At 35.2% G+C, this 14,869-nt stretch overlaps 1 protein-coding gene across 6 annotated transcripts in view; it reads right to left on the bottom strand.

The window, feature by feature from the left end:
* The window catches only part of LOC124722869 (forkhead box protein P1), a 205,635-nt gene that overhangs the window by 22,897 nt on the left and 167,869 nt on the right, over positions 1-14,869 (bottom strand). For all 6 annotated transcript variants that reach the window (XM_047248001.1, XM_047248003.1, XM_047248004.1 and 3 more), the window contains one exon: positions 8,921-9,021. In XM_047248001.1, coding sequence (XP_047103957.1) covers positions 8,921-9,021 — 101 coding nt within the window. Of the gene's footprint in view, positions 1-8,920; positions 9,022-14,869 lie in introns of those variants that run through there.

Genomic DNA, 14,869 nt, shown 5'->3' with positions numbered 1-14,869 from the left:
GAAAATGTAATTTAATTAAATATATATAATTAACAATACTGTTCATATATGAGTAGATTAGATTTTTACTATTGTGTTATTACAATCAGAAGATATTAATATGGAATGGGATGCACAAAAGTTGGTTGAGTAAAAAGGATGTAGATGCAGTTACCTGCTCTAGCTATTGTGATACAAGTTTTCCAAATTGTTCCAGGTAAATATCAAGATGGCTTCTGATAATAAGCCATGGTCAACACTGTCTACTTTCTCTGCCCATTATTAAGACTAGTGAAAAGAAGTAAATTCTTAGAAATCAAATAAAAATCCACTTGACGCCTTCCTGAGAGACAATCCCCATTCCCAAATTAATGTTTGAGTGTAGACCAAATGTGGCTTGAATTCAAAGAAATAGTATCAGCAGCAATTGAGAGATTTATAACAAAGAAATTAACAAACAATGGAGTCTCCTTGGTATACAAAATGGGTCAGAACACATGCAGAAAAAAAAGGCAAATTTAAACAGACACAAAATCTCCAAGATAGGCAATCTTTCATAGAAGCTCAAAATTTAGCACAGACTTCTGTGCAGGATGCTTGTAGTAATTTCCATAATGAAACTTTGTCTATAAACCTGTCTGAAAATCCAAAGAGAATCTGGTCGTATGTGAAGTACGCTAGTGGCATGACACAATCAATGCCTTCTCTGCACAATAGCAATGGAGATACGACCATGTCAGTGCTGCCAAAGCAGATTTACTAAACACAGCCTTCTGAAATGCCTTCACAAAAGACAACAAAGTAAATATCCAAGAATTTGAATCAAGAACAGCTGCAAACATGAGTAACATGGAAGAGATATCCTTGTAGTAGTGAAGCAACTTAAATTACTTAATAAAAGCAAGTCTTGTGGTCCAGACTGTATATCAGTTAGGTTCCTGTCAGAGTATGCTGATGCAATAGCTCCATACTTAACAATCATATACAATCATTCACTCAATGGGAGATCCATACCAATGACTGGAAAGTTGCACAGGTCACACCAATATTCAAGAAAGGTAGTAGGAGTAATCTGCTAAATTACAGGCCAATATAATTAATGTCGATATGCAGCAGGATTTTGGAACATATATTGTGTTTGAACATTATGAATTATCTTGAAGAAAATGGTCTATTGACACACAGTGAACACAGATTTAAAAAACATCATTCTTGTGAAACACAACTAGCTCTTTACTCTCATAGTGCTGAGTGCTTTTGACAAGGGATTTCAAATTTATTCTGTATTTCTGGATTTCTGGAAGGCTTTTCACACTGTACCACACAAGTGGCTGGTAGTGAAATTGTGTGATTATGGGATATTGTCTCAGTTATGTGACTGGATTTGTGATTTCCTGTCAGAGAGGTCACAGTTCATAGTAACTGATGGAAAGTCATCAAATAAAACAAAAGTGATTTCTGGTGTTCCCCAAGGTAGTGTTATAGGCCCTTTGCTGTTCCTTATCTATATAAAAAATTTGGGAGACAATTTGATCAGCCGTCTTAGGGTGTCTGCTGATGACACTGTCATTTATCGACTAGTAAAGTCATCAGAAGATCAAAACAAATTGCAAAACAATTTAGAAAAGATATCTGTATGGTGCGTAAATTGGAAATTGCCCCCAAACAATGAAAAGTGTGAGGTCATCCACATGAGTGCTAAAAGGAATCTGTTAAACTTTGGTTACACGATAAATCAGTCAAATCTAAAGGCTATAAATTCAACTAAATACCTAGTAATTATAATTATGAACAACTGAAATTGGAAGGAACACATAGAAAATGTTGTGGGAAGGCTAACCAAAGACTGTGTTTTATTGGCAGGATGCTTGGAAAATGCAACAGATCTACTAATGAGACTGCCTACACTATGTTTTGAGATGTAGTGCCTTATATTGCTCCTGTTTAGAGCCTGTGTATCAGGAGAATCTCTCACGCGTGCACAGTGACAGATGGTCTGAAGCGGGTTCAGTTGAGTATATAGTTCTAATTCTCATCCACCAGAGTCCAGTAGTGCACTGAGACATTCAAGAAACAGGTCAAGAGAATGTTTTTGTGAATTGTGCTGTTTATTTCTTGAAGATTATTTTTTGTTTATTTATGTTTGTACAGTTTAGTACATGCTTTTAGTAGTGTGAATGATGCATGGATGTGGTTTAAAATAAATATGTAGATCATTGTTCTACTGATGAACACTGTACGAACTAGTGTGATTGTAAACAACAGGGAATTTTGTATCATAATATGTTAGTAAGTTTATGGTAAAAAGAAAGCTAATTCAAGTGCAAATGAGTGAGTGCAAATGAAAGTAGTTAATAATGCAAAGTAGAATTGAAATATCAGAATGTTAAGTATTTAGTTCAGGAAAAAGTACAGTTCAAAAGTGTGTTATTTGTTGATTGGTTAGCCATGAAAAGTGTCAACTAACATAGGACAATAATAATAATAATGTTTTTCTCTTGGACTTAAAGAAAATTGACCAATCAGAATGGAGTATTCGTCGTGCATCTTTTCTCTTGGAGATATAGAATGCTTACTGCAGTCTAAAAGAGTCAGAGCCCAGCCTTTCAATGGTGTGGTCATGCGTAGTATGTATAGTTGTGCTACATGCTTTAAAGGTGTTTGAAAGTGAAGACATATTTATTCCTGTGTGTTTTTTAAAAAATACAGAGTTTGTAAGTAATTTTGTGTATAAGAAAAGACAGTATTTCTGCATGGCATATTGAGCAGATCAGTGACTAAAAACTTGAGTGCATTAGACACCGATAAACTTAATAGTATGGCAAACACTTTAATTTAAGAACAATCTGTGCTTTGTAGCTGTTCAGATTTCAAGAAATACATTACCATAAACTTGTTAACATGAATGAAAGGGTTTGTGCATGACTGTGTTAAGATTAGCATGGGCTTGGCTGTGAATGTGTACATCAAGGTTCAGAATATACTGAAGTTTAGGCAGTATTTCCACCTTTCATTCAAAATTAAGACCTTTTCCTGATTTTTGGAATAGTTACATTGTATGCAGCCTGGTGCGAGTTGCAGTATGGTAGGTTTCTGCTCAGCTTTCCTACTGGCAATCTGCTGCAACGAATTCACAGGTAGATGCAGATAATGGATAAAAGTAACCACACCGCCACAGCTTGTCCATCCTCTTTTAGAATACTGCTGCATGGTGTGGGATCCTTACCAGAGAAGGTTGACACAGTACTTTGAAAAAGTTCAAAGAAGAGCAGCACATTTTGTGTTATTGCAAAATAGGGGAGAGAGTGTAACTGAAATTATACAGTGTTTGGGATGGACATAAATAAACAAAGGCATTTTTGTTGCAAAGTTATCTTCTCATGAAATTTCAGTCAACAACTTTCTCCTCCAAAAGTGAAGATATTTTGTTGATGCCGACCTACATACGTAGAAATGATCACCATGATAAAATAAGGGGAATCAGAGCTCATACTGAAAGATATAGATATTGTTCTTTCCATGTGATATACGACATAGGAATAATTGAGAATTGTCAAGGTGGTTCAATGAACCCTCTGCCAGGCACTTAAATGTGATTTGCAGAGTATCCATGAGGATGTAGAAATACAGCAAGTTGTGAGTATGTTATGACGTATTATATGAAACTGTGTCACTGATGCAGATCTCCAACCGATTCAAAATTCAAAAAAATTACTAAATAATTTCATAAAATTAGTACATCAGAAATGACTTTATTTTCATCTCCAAAACAAATATGTAAATGAACCACAAAGATAGATTTTACACAATTCCAGAATGCTTATGAACAATGTTATTAAGAAAAACTTGTGCAAAAACAGTTATTTCATATCGTTGGACTATACTATGCTTGCACGAATGACATTAAAGATTAACAAACAAAGTTGTGGTGAGAGGTGGTTCACACATATTAATATACCTACAGTAGGTTTTTTTCATTAAGTATATGTTCTTTTTTTCATGACAGTTATCATAAAATTGTATAGTTTCAAAATAATAGACTTCTGTCAGGAAGGTCATAGAATTATATTACATTACAGATTAGATTGGTTTCAGTTTTCATACAATAGACCCAATGGTGGGTGAGAAATGACGTATGTTACTTCCATTTAGTTTTTATCTTTAAGATTTCTATTTTTCTTTAATATAGAGAAATTTTTTTTCAGTAAGACCAACATGCATTGTGTCATATTCGTTTTGTGAATGGGAAATGCATGGATATATGTCAGTGAGATGGGTTGAGAATGGATCACATCTTATGTGGTAAATAAATAAATAAATGTATTAAAGAAGTGAGTTTTGAATGAAAACTACCCAATTTATGATTTTATATTTCACTATGTACTTTGCAAAAAGAATTACCTTTTCTTTAAACTTTGTACTTTTTCCTTGTACTCAACACTAATGACCTTACCTTATACAAAAAAGCTGTGAAAACAGTGTGCTTTCTTAGCTAGTAGAACATGGGATTCAGAGGATATGGCAAAAGTCATTTGAATATGCTATTTATGTAAAACTAATGACCTTCTGGAATTGTCAAAAGGCACAGGATGCACTCAAAGAATAAATGAAAAGTAAGTGTGTGAAATCTCATGATTAGTTTTTTTTCTGGCATCATATTCTCTCAAGTAATTTGGGAGGAACGTTAGAATGGATAATGAGAGTATTTTATAATTCTTCTTCTGCATGACTCCACCTCTTTTTCTGCCTTACTTCATGAAAGCAGAATTTTGAAAATGAATATCAGAAGTCTAAGAATAACTCTGTTTATGTAAAACCTTAAAAGGTTTTTTTATGAGCTAACTTTAAGTTATTGCATTTGGTCTTGAAATAGGATGATTATGTGGTGAAAATAAATATAAGAGTAGTGAGATATTATGTCCCCTGAACAAAGTGACTACAAAGTTAATTGGAGTAGTCAATATCTTTGTGTTTCTGGATGATGGACTGGGATACAAAACACTATACTGTATTCTTGATTGTGTTCAATTGTGCTAATCAGTTTCACAAAGCTGTGTAAGACACTATGAATTATTGCAGTGTGTTTATGAATTTTACTCATTTCACTCATACTTGTGATAACCATTCTCTGTAAATAACTCCTAGTAACATAAAATTTCACTGTCCATGTAATACATGTACCACTCAAATATATCACACCTATCATGAAGTATATGTAAATGTAGTAGACAGAATGTCTTTTGCTATTGGACAGGACATTGTCAAAAAATTCACAATGGTCACAATGGTCATGCAGTTCCTGTAATCTATGTCCATGTTGTTGTTTCTGGTTAAATATTTAGAAAACCATTAACAATGTTGTACAACCAACAAGTATATACAAACTAGATGTAGAAACTCTGTAATGAAAGAATCAAAAAGTAAATGCAATTTCACAATATGTGAAGTCTCTTAAATAAAATGAGCTACTGGCATCAGCACAAGAGACTGAAATTGCAAATAGGATACCTGCAGACGTTATCTGCTAGTCCGCACACCAATTGGTTGTTGCAGAAATTGAGTAGCTGAGCTCAGAACAGTAGATACTTCATTCCTTCTGCTGCACGAATAAGAGAAAGGAAAGAGGAATGGTTGCTTTTACTGCAAACAGATTCAAATTCCAGGCTTTAAGTCATAAGAGATACTGGACAGAGCAACTGCACTGTGCACTATGCAGATTGAACACAAAATGCAGAACTGATCATTAAAATACATAATACACCATCAAGAAATGGCACAAGAATCCCTTTGTTGTCACTTTTTGTATACTGTTCATTTGTGTTGTATCAATTACCCTAAACCATTTTACTCTTTGTCAGTCTTCCGTTAAAGGAAATGAGACTTCCATTTGAGTACAAAGTTAAAATATTTGCAGTCTCACTTCAGCATACAGTCACCAGATTTTATTTATTTGCAATACGAATGATATAGTATTCTAAATATTTGCAGGAAAAATTATCATGGGTGACCAGAACTACCTAAGCTAAGATATACTGTTATGTAGGAAGTTAGTTCTGTTCTGTGCTTTTATACAGTATAGAACAATCTTAAGGTACCCTTACTTTACAAGTACATTCTGGAAAACCAGATAATAGAAGTGAAGCCCTTATGATGAGTATTGATGAATGGTCGAAAAGTGGAGACAGGTGAACAAAACTACGCCAATTGTAGGTGCTCAAATTGGGTACAAAGTTAAACATAGTACCACAGAAGACTGGCTACCCTTTGCCAATGATATGATAATACACGAGAACAAAGAAGCTGGCACTGAAAAATCTTGTTTTAGTTGCAGCAAAAGGTGGCATCACGATAGTGTCCAATAACACCACAGCAGACAACCCACCCTTTGCCAATGATACAATGGTACATGAGAACAAAGAAGATGGCACTGGAAAATTTTGTTGTAGTTGCACCAAAAGGTGGTCTTAAGATAGTGTAAAATAAGACTGAGGTCTGGACTGCAGAAATCAAGATGTTGAATTTCAAGTAGTGGAGAATGCGAAGAGCTTCCTTTACCTGGGGGAAAACATAACACATAAGTTACAGACTGACTAGAGCACAACAGACACATCCTAAACTCTGCAGATACTACAATATGCTACAAAGAAAGAAAAACCTGTCCAGGAATACCAAACTGAGAGACATTATATGTCAACAATCAAACATACCACATTGTATGTAATGGAGAGTATCGCATTGGGCAAGAGAGCTTCTATTCATCTGGAGGAGGAGGAGGAGGAACAAAAGATCTTCAGAAACATATAGGCCACAAAAAATGTGAAGTCTGGATGCATAGACCAAGGCAGGAGCTGTATGAGAGTGTTCAACCAATTTCAAGAATGATGTGGAAGAGAAGACTGAGTTTTGGTGGGCACATCATGAGGATGGCTAAGAAGATATGGAACACAACTTGCTTAATAGTGAACATACGGATGAAATAGGCCAGGGGGACTGGGAAACAACTGGTATAAGCAGGATAGATCAATCTATTGGAATGCTGTGGAAGATCATATGTGGATTGACACCAGAATCAAAATGGAGATCATGTAAGCAGAGAGAACCAGGGGTGGCAAGAGAATGAAGAGGTATTTGGATGGAAGAAGACATTCTGAACAAGTTATGTGTGATCCTAAAGGGTCAAAATCAACCAAATAAATAAATATACATCTTCTCAGAGTAAAATATCCAATGAACTTTCCTCAGTTTTTGTTTTACTTTTTATTTTTACACATGCATACACACATATATAACTATGGTCAATGCTTCTCTCACATCACCTATTATGTAGATAATTTCTCTTTCTAGTCTAAGACCGATATTTATGGACGTTACTGCTGTTTTCAAACTGTGATTGATTGTTAACAGCAAACTTCATAAGGCAATGTATACACAGTGAGGCTGTTGTCAGTATGCCCTACTGTTTAAAGAGTAGTCTACAAGAGGCAATACACACTTGTGCTCAACAATCACAATTTTCCTCAATGATGAATCACCCCTGAATAGGGAGCCATGAGACATTATTGAATGAAAATAGAAGAAGTAAGTTAACTTTTTGGCATTTTCATCTGGAAAATCTGATATTATCCTTAGTGCAAAAGTTGCAGAAGCTTAAGATGGTTTGCAACATGTGGCCTCCTGTTAACGTTCTTATCAGCACAAACACCCAAACATTTAGAATATTGTGTTTTATTGATTGATTCACCCTCGTGCATTATTTCTAATGAGTGTATGACTTTTAATTTTCTCTTAGATCCAATTGTATTTGATGGCTTAGATATTTAAGTGAGTATAGATTGAATGTCCAGCCAAGATAAGTCAAAGTTAAGAATAAAACACTTGATAAATTTATGCTTAGCTAATGAAGGAAAAACACTGTATAATGCATTAACAAATAACAATTCAATAAGAATATTAGGAAAACACTGGCAGGGAAAATATGAAATCTCTCTCTCTCTCTCTCTCTCTCTCTCTCTCTCTCTCTCTCCCCCCCCCCCCCTCCCCCCCTCTATCTGTCCAAACAGTCCTCAGAAAGCAATATGTTAAACTTCAACCTATCCTACCTGTTTTTGTAGTCTTTTCAAAGAGAAACATAGAACATTATTTAATTCAGAGTGTCACTTGCAAATACTAAAACTAAATTATTAACCATGTTACAAAATCTTATACTATCAGACCACACATACCAAGAACTTTGCACAGAGAATAAAACACTCTACAAAATGTTAACAGGTTTTGAGTTGGGTTTCATAAAGTGTAGTTTTGAGGGAAACTTCATTGATGAGAATGAATATAACACAAGTATCTTCTGTTTCCTTGGCAAAATCATTGCTTGTAAAGTCATAGTATTTTATTAAAGAGTCTGAAGTGTATTAAGGGAATCATTCCACTCCTCATCCATCACATTCTTTCCTCCCCTTGTGTGCCAAGTGTCTTACCTTCACAGAAGAAAACAGAAAATCCCATATTTAGACTATACCATGGAAACAAATCCAATCTCAAGATTGAAGAGCATCACATTTGAAATGCCTCAAAGAATGATACTGGCCTAGCATCTGTTCTTGAGTTAAGTAAATGATCTACCAAATCATTAAATGTCTCCTCAAAAACTGCAATGACTAATAATGGTTTATGCATGTCCAGCATGTTTATTATACAATTATATAAAGCTCATGAATTAGTTAACAGAGTATTTTTAATTGAAAAATCCTGCTTAAACTATTTAAAAAAATCCTGAAAGGGGAAACAACATTTTCAGTTCAATTGCATTGCTTTTTTGTATTCTACCAGGCAGGTGGATAAGAGTGTCCACCTGCTAGCTCATGGTGAATGCAGAGTGAAATTGTGTGTAAATGGCTTCAAAATACATTTTAACTAATGTAGTTATATATAAAAAAACAAATACCTGTGTTCTGTTGCTGGTGATGGGACCTTTTCTGGACTAGTTGCTGTTGACGTACTCATCGAGTTGTTGACGAATCCCATATTGCTTTCTCCCAGGGCAGCCTGAAATCAATGAATTATACAAAACTATTAAACTGACAAAAAACTAAAACATTCCACCTATTTTTCACAAGGTATGAACGCATATTTTGTACAATTATCTTATATGTTGTGAATGAGTGATTAACATCATTTTCACTGCAAGCACACAATTTATGTCATAACTGGTGATCTGACACGCGTGTTTACAGTATAAGGATACTAAGCAAAGGGGTTGTCAGCATACTTGTTAAAATAAATCATGATGAATGTGATTAAAATCTCTAAAAGAGTAATAATTATTGAAAAACAATCTTCAAGAATACTACACTCATTCACACTTTCGAAATCTCTCCCACACACACCAGAATGTTCATATTAGCAGAAAAAGAATAAAAGATTATAGTCATATGTTCAAAAACATTCAAAAGACTCAGTGATATGTGGCTGGCTGATAAGCTGGTTTCTCCTACCTATATATCTTATAAAAATATATGTACGTACGTACATAGATTTTCACACATCTCAGTGTCTATGACATCATATCTCTTGTAGTATATGCTGTACAATGAAATGCTTTTGCAGGTACATTCAGTGTTATAAATGGCCACTGTCTGCATGATGTTCAACATTCCACCTAAACTAGTGGATTAATTGCAATCAAATTTGGTACACATGTTACTTGCTATACAGAAAGAAGCACTGAGGTGGTTAAGAATCTTCTCCCTCTCAAACTAGTTTGTATGGGAAAGAAGTAAATACCCAGATTATATTAATCAAGTATTTGAGAATGAGAGCAGCCTGTGACTTGCAAAAAACTTCACACGCAGTTTCTTTAAAGAAGTAGAGGCCTACTGCTTACTTACTATCTGGAAACAAGCACTATGGCACTACAAACCAGCTATAGCTACTGCCCATAGTGGTGGAAACAAAAAGGGGTGATGTTGAAACATAACTCAGAAACAACTGGAGGAATTCAAACAAATTTGTTAGCTACATGACTTATTATTTGTCTAAAAATAGTGTCAAAGCAAGATTTCCCACTACCACAAGGCATGGGGGTGTGGATGAGAAGAGGTGATGTAAAAATGTCAGTAACAACATATTTGTATTTATTACCTCTATTTAATTGACCTGGAATACTTTAAAAGTATGATATGCAATTTGTCACTTGTTTGTGCTGTTCAGTGTATCAACCACATGGCGAGAATGAGCAATGCAGTGATTCAATAATCTCACTGACGGGTTTTGGAACTTAACATCAAGCCATATGGCTGAATACCACAGATGAGTTTAACATTCTCTCTGGAGTTGTATGGTGTAAAACAGCAGAGTATTAGACATACATGCATGCAGAATACATCACATACACATATTTTCAATATCTTCACCTATTTCCCTGGATTGATTTCAACCAAACTTGGTACACATTTTACTTAAAAATCTGTAAAGAAATACAGTGGGGGTAAAAACCACCAATCTTCCAATGGGGCAACAGTAGGGCTGACTATGGGGTGATGGACAGAGAACGGGGGTGGAGTAGGACAGAGAGAGGAAAGATGAGTAGATGGATAGATAAAGAGGGGGGAGAAGATGGGCAGGTAAAGGGGGAAGAGCAGATGGACAGAGGGAGAAGGGAGGAGATTGAGGGGGAGGAACCTGAATCCATACTGCAGTTTGATGAATAATTTCATAGATGCAGTTAATGAATGCTTTTATTGTATTGTGTGCAGATGAATTGTGACTGTTTTTCATATCTATAACGCATGTGGTATATTTTTCGGTTTCATACTGCACCTCATCTCTGATCTTCCCTTTTATCAACACATTTGTATTGTCTGAAAACCTGATGTAATTGTGGCACAGTCAGGTTGGTTAAAGGTCTCTTACAAAAAGGAAGATATTTGGAGTAATTTATCAATTGGGCACAAATATTGTTGGGACTGAAGGACACTCAGTGAGTGACATGGACACAGATTTTTGCAGGCTCAATGCATCTCAGTACAAATCCACTGCAATACTACCAGAAAATCTCATGAGTCAACAGTAGTAAATAAGATAGTATCAAAAATCTGTCAACAATATGCATTTATTTCTAACAACTGTTACCCAAAAATTAATTTTCATAATATAAAAGGGCTCAAGAACAATGTTATTGAAACAAAAATCTTAATTAATAGTAATTGTGAATTGCTAGATGTACTGAGTGCTACACGAGGTATTCTGAAATATAATGTGTTGTGTTACTGCAGTACAGACTGGAATTTCACTTTTTGAAAACAAATTTCCAGTATGGAAGGAGTTACATATTTAAAAAAAAAAGACAATATCATTGACTTAGTATTGGACATACACAGTTCCAACAGCACTGACAAAGAAATGTTTGGCATTGAACTGGTGGCGTCAGTGTTTCAGGTCCTGGCATGGAATTCATGGATTCCAGTGTTTTTGTAATATCCCTTTACAGATGAACCTCAGGCAACATGGTCATTTTCTACAGGAATTTAGCATTAGTGACAGAGAAACTAATAAAAAGTAAATCTTGTAGTATCCAAATCTGTGCCTACTTTAATATAAATTTCCTCTTAGATGACAATGACTACTTAAATTTAAAAAAAATTAATTGATACACTCTTGAACTCATGTTTAAATCTCCAATCACTTTTAGAAATCATAGTATAAGTTGTCTCAATTAAGTAGCTAATAACATTGAATTGGATAAAAATGGCCAAAAATGGATTATTTTCATTGTTATAATAACGTTGAATGCACTCTGTGGTCTGTAAACCGAGGATTTTCTGACCTCAAAGTACTAATTATACAGAGAAATTTGCCTTTGAGCAAGCTTCAACATAAGAAATTCTAACACCAAGCAGAAACTTTTGTGAGAGCCATGTGCACACTTTTTGAGCCATACACAAAAAGAGCAAATTGGCAGACTGTGTACCAGCTCCAAACTGTTGATAGTAATTTTGAAGCTTTCTTGAATATTTTCTGCTATAACTTTAACTGCCAGTTCCCTTTGAAAGCAATAAATATATGTGTCAGCAGGAAATCCCCCAAATGGATCACCCCAAGTATCATTATATCAGCTAAAAGAAAGAGTGGTATTTTCTCCCTGAGCAAAACAAAATTTGGCAGTAGTGAAGAATATAAGAAGTACTCCATGACCTATAAAAAGATCTTTAGTAACATAGCTAGTCCATCCAAAAAGCTACAAAATGATAATCTGCTCAAATCATCTTACAACACAAGGAAATGCATGTGGAAAATTATTGATACAAACTCTGGTTGAAACAAACAGTTGTCACATAACATTAACCTAAAAGTAAATGAGAGATTATTTTCCAGTTATAAAAAAAAGGTGAAGAATTCAACTCTAACTTCACAGAAACAGTTGAAAATCTCACAGATCTCAAGAATAATCATCCCCCACGAGCTCAACCCAAATATTTGCTCTGACTCACTGTTCTTTGCATTGACATCTGAAGCAGAGATAGAAAAAATAATATAAACAAAAGTAAAGGAAAAGTAATTCACGGGACCAGATACAAACCCATGCTTCCTCCTCCATAAGTGCAGCAGTTTTATTAGTAAAACATTGTCCTACATTATAAACTTCCCATTCCTGAATAGCACATTTACACATAAACTCAAAACTGCTGAAGTCGTAAAAGTACACAAAAAGGAAGTAAAGAGGGTACTAGCAACTACAGCCCAATTTCAGTACTCTTCATATTCAGTGAAATGTTTGAATACATCAGTGCCATTGGACTAAATACACTCATAAAGAACAGTTAAATTTTGATCCCTAAACAGTCTGGCTTCCAGTGATAGAAAACTACAGCTGATACAATGCAGGAATTACTAGATTTTACTCTTAGTCTTGTTGGAAAGAATCTACCAGAAATATGTATATTTCTTGATCTCACAAAGGCTTTTGACTTAACTGATCACACCATCTTTGGAACAGATTTATTCATATGGAATGAGGTAAAACAGCCACACTGGTTTAAAAGTTATCTCATAGACCGAGGAAAAAAATATTCAATTCAATAAGATCAAGACTTGAGGAATTGTCAGTACTGCACTTTTAAGTATACAAACCAAAAAGGACATAGGGTTCCACACAGATCACTCTTAGGCCTCTTATTGTCCTTATATTACATAAAAGACCTTCCCTTAAACTTATCCACCAACAGACCTTTTCTCTTTGCTGATGACATCACAAGTCTCATACCTAACACAAAAGAACCAGTCTAGACTGTGGTGAATAGAAGTACAGCCCAACTAAACTCATGGCTTAAATCAAACTGACTGCTTCATAACGAAAATAAAACAGGGGGACTAATCTATTAGATGGCTCAGAATAAAATTCCACTGGTCCTATTATATCACTGGATGATAACCACAATGAATTTATCGATGAAACCAAATTCATAGGAGATTCCATCATGACACACTCAAATGCAAAGGCCACATTGAAATAACCAGTACCAAAATGAGTAAATTGTTTTTTTATGGTCAGATCAATAAAAAGTTTAGCAAATGTCAGTACTCTGATATCAATGTACTATGATCTTTTTCATTTGATACTCATTTATAAAATTATTTCTTGGGGTAAAAGTGCAGAGTTAGTGATGTTGCTTGAGCTCACAAAAAAGAGCAGTCAGAACAATACTGCTCAAATAGCAAAAAGAAATTTTTAAGCGATTGTTTAAGAAACGAAGTACATTAGCCCTCCCAGACTGGTACATACTAGGCCAAATACCAGGTTCTTATAATTAAAGTGCAGCTGCTCCAAGTGGTCAAGTGTGAGCTGTAATTATCATATGGCAGTAAAACTTGGTAGATGTTCTAATGTGTTAATGTGGAATTGATTTAAGCTGGAAAAAAATTATTTCCAGTTTTGGTCACTAGGTGAAAATCTGGCACTGTGACTGCAAGAAAGATGTATAGAAATGTTTCCATATGTAGTGGATTAGGAATGGGACATGGTCAGAATAGGTCAAACAAGTGATAAAGGCATTTTGATATTATTATTAACCACTGCTTACATAAGTTGTTTAGTATGAGGACCAGAGACATTGATGAGATGCTGCATCCATAAAATGACATCATCAACAGTTACTCACAGCAGTTCGGGTGGAATCTGAGCAATGTGTTCCTGTATACTGGTCTTGAGATCAGGTAGAGACTGAACATGTCCATGGTTCTTTTAGATATTCCCAGAGCCAAAAGTCACATGGATTGAGATCAGGTGTTTTTGCAGGCCATGCGTCTGGAAAACCTCTGGAGATAAAACATTCATGGAAGATTGAATTAAGCAGCCTTTTCACTGGGCAAGTGAGATAAGATGTTGCTCATCTTACATGAAAACAGAGCTGCACTGTTTGGATCTCGTATGAGTACCAGTGTAAAACAGACTGCAAAACTTTCCAGACTGTTGACCATGGGATGGACAATTCCTGTGACACTGCATGAGCACTAACACTACCCAGGTCTTGTTCTGTATAGTCAGTTACAGCAGCAGCAACCTTGTCAATAATGCCTACTGGGATAGGCTGCCTTCAACCAAGCTGACCTGTGTTTTTTAATTTCATTAATATTTTATTTAAATCATTTAATGGCATTGGGCCTCCCCTCAGACCTTTGAGTCAGTGATATTTCTCAATGTACCACTGTAATTGCCGCCATTCATATAAAACAGTTTCAATAGCAGTGCATGGTCTCTCTTCTCAATAGTGATACTGTTCAACTTGCATTATGGCTTGTCAAATGACATTGTGGATGTCATGCTGTCATGCAGACAGTATATAGTACCATATTTGCACCTGATGGCCACAACTGGACCTAATTTTTTTCCAGTGTA

The sequence above is a fragment of the Schistocerca piceifrons genome, chromosome X, assembly GCF_021461385.2.
Source record: "Schistocerca piceifrons isolate TAMUIC-IGC-003096 chromosome X, iqSchPice1.1, whole genome shotgun sequence".
Taxonomy (NCBI): domain Eukaryota; kingdom Metazoa; phylum Arthropoda; class Insecta; order Orthoptera; family Acrididae; genus Schistocerca; species Schistocerca piceifrons.
Note: the sequence above shows the minus strand (reverse complement) of the source record. Positions and strands in the feature narration are given on the sequence as shown.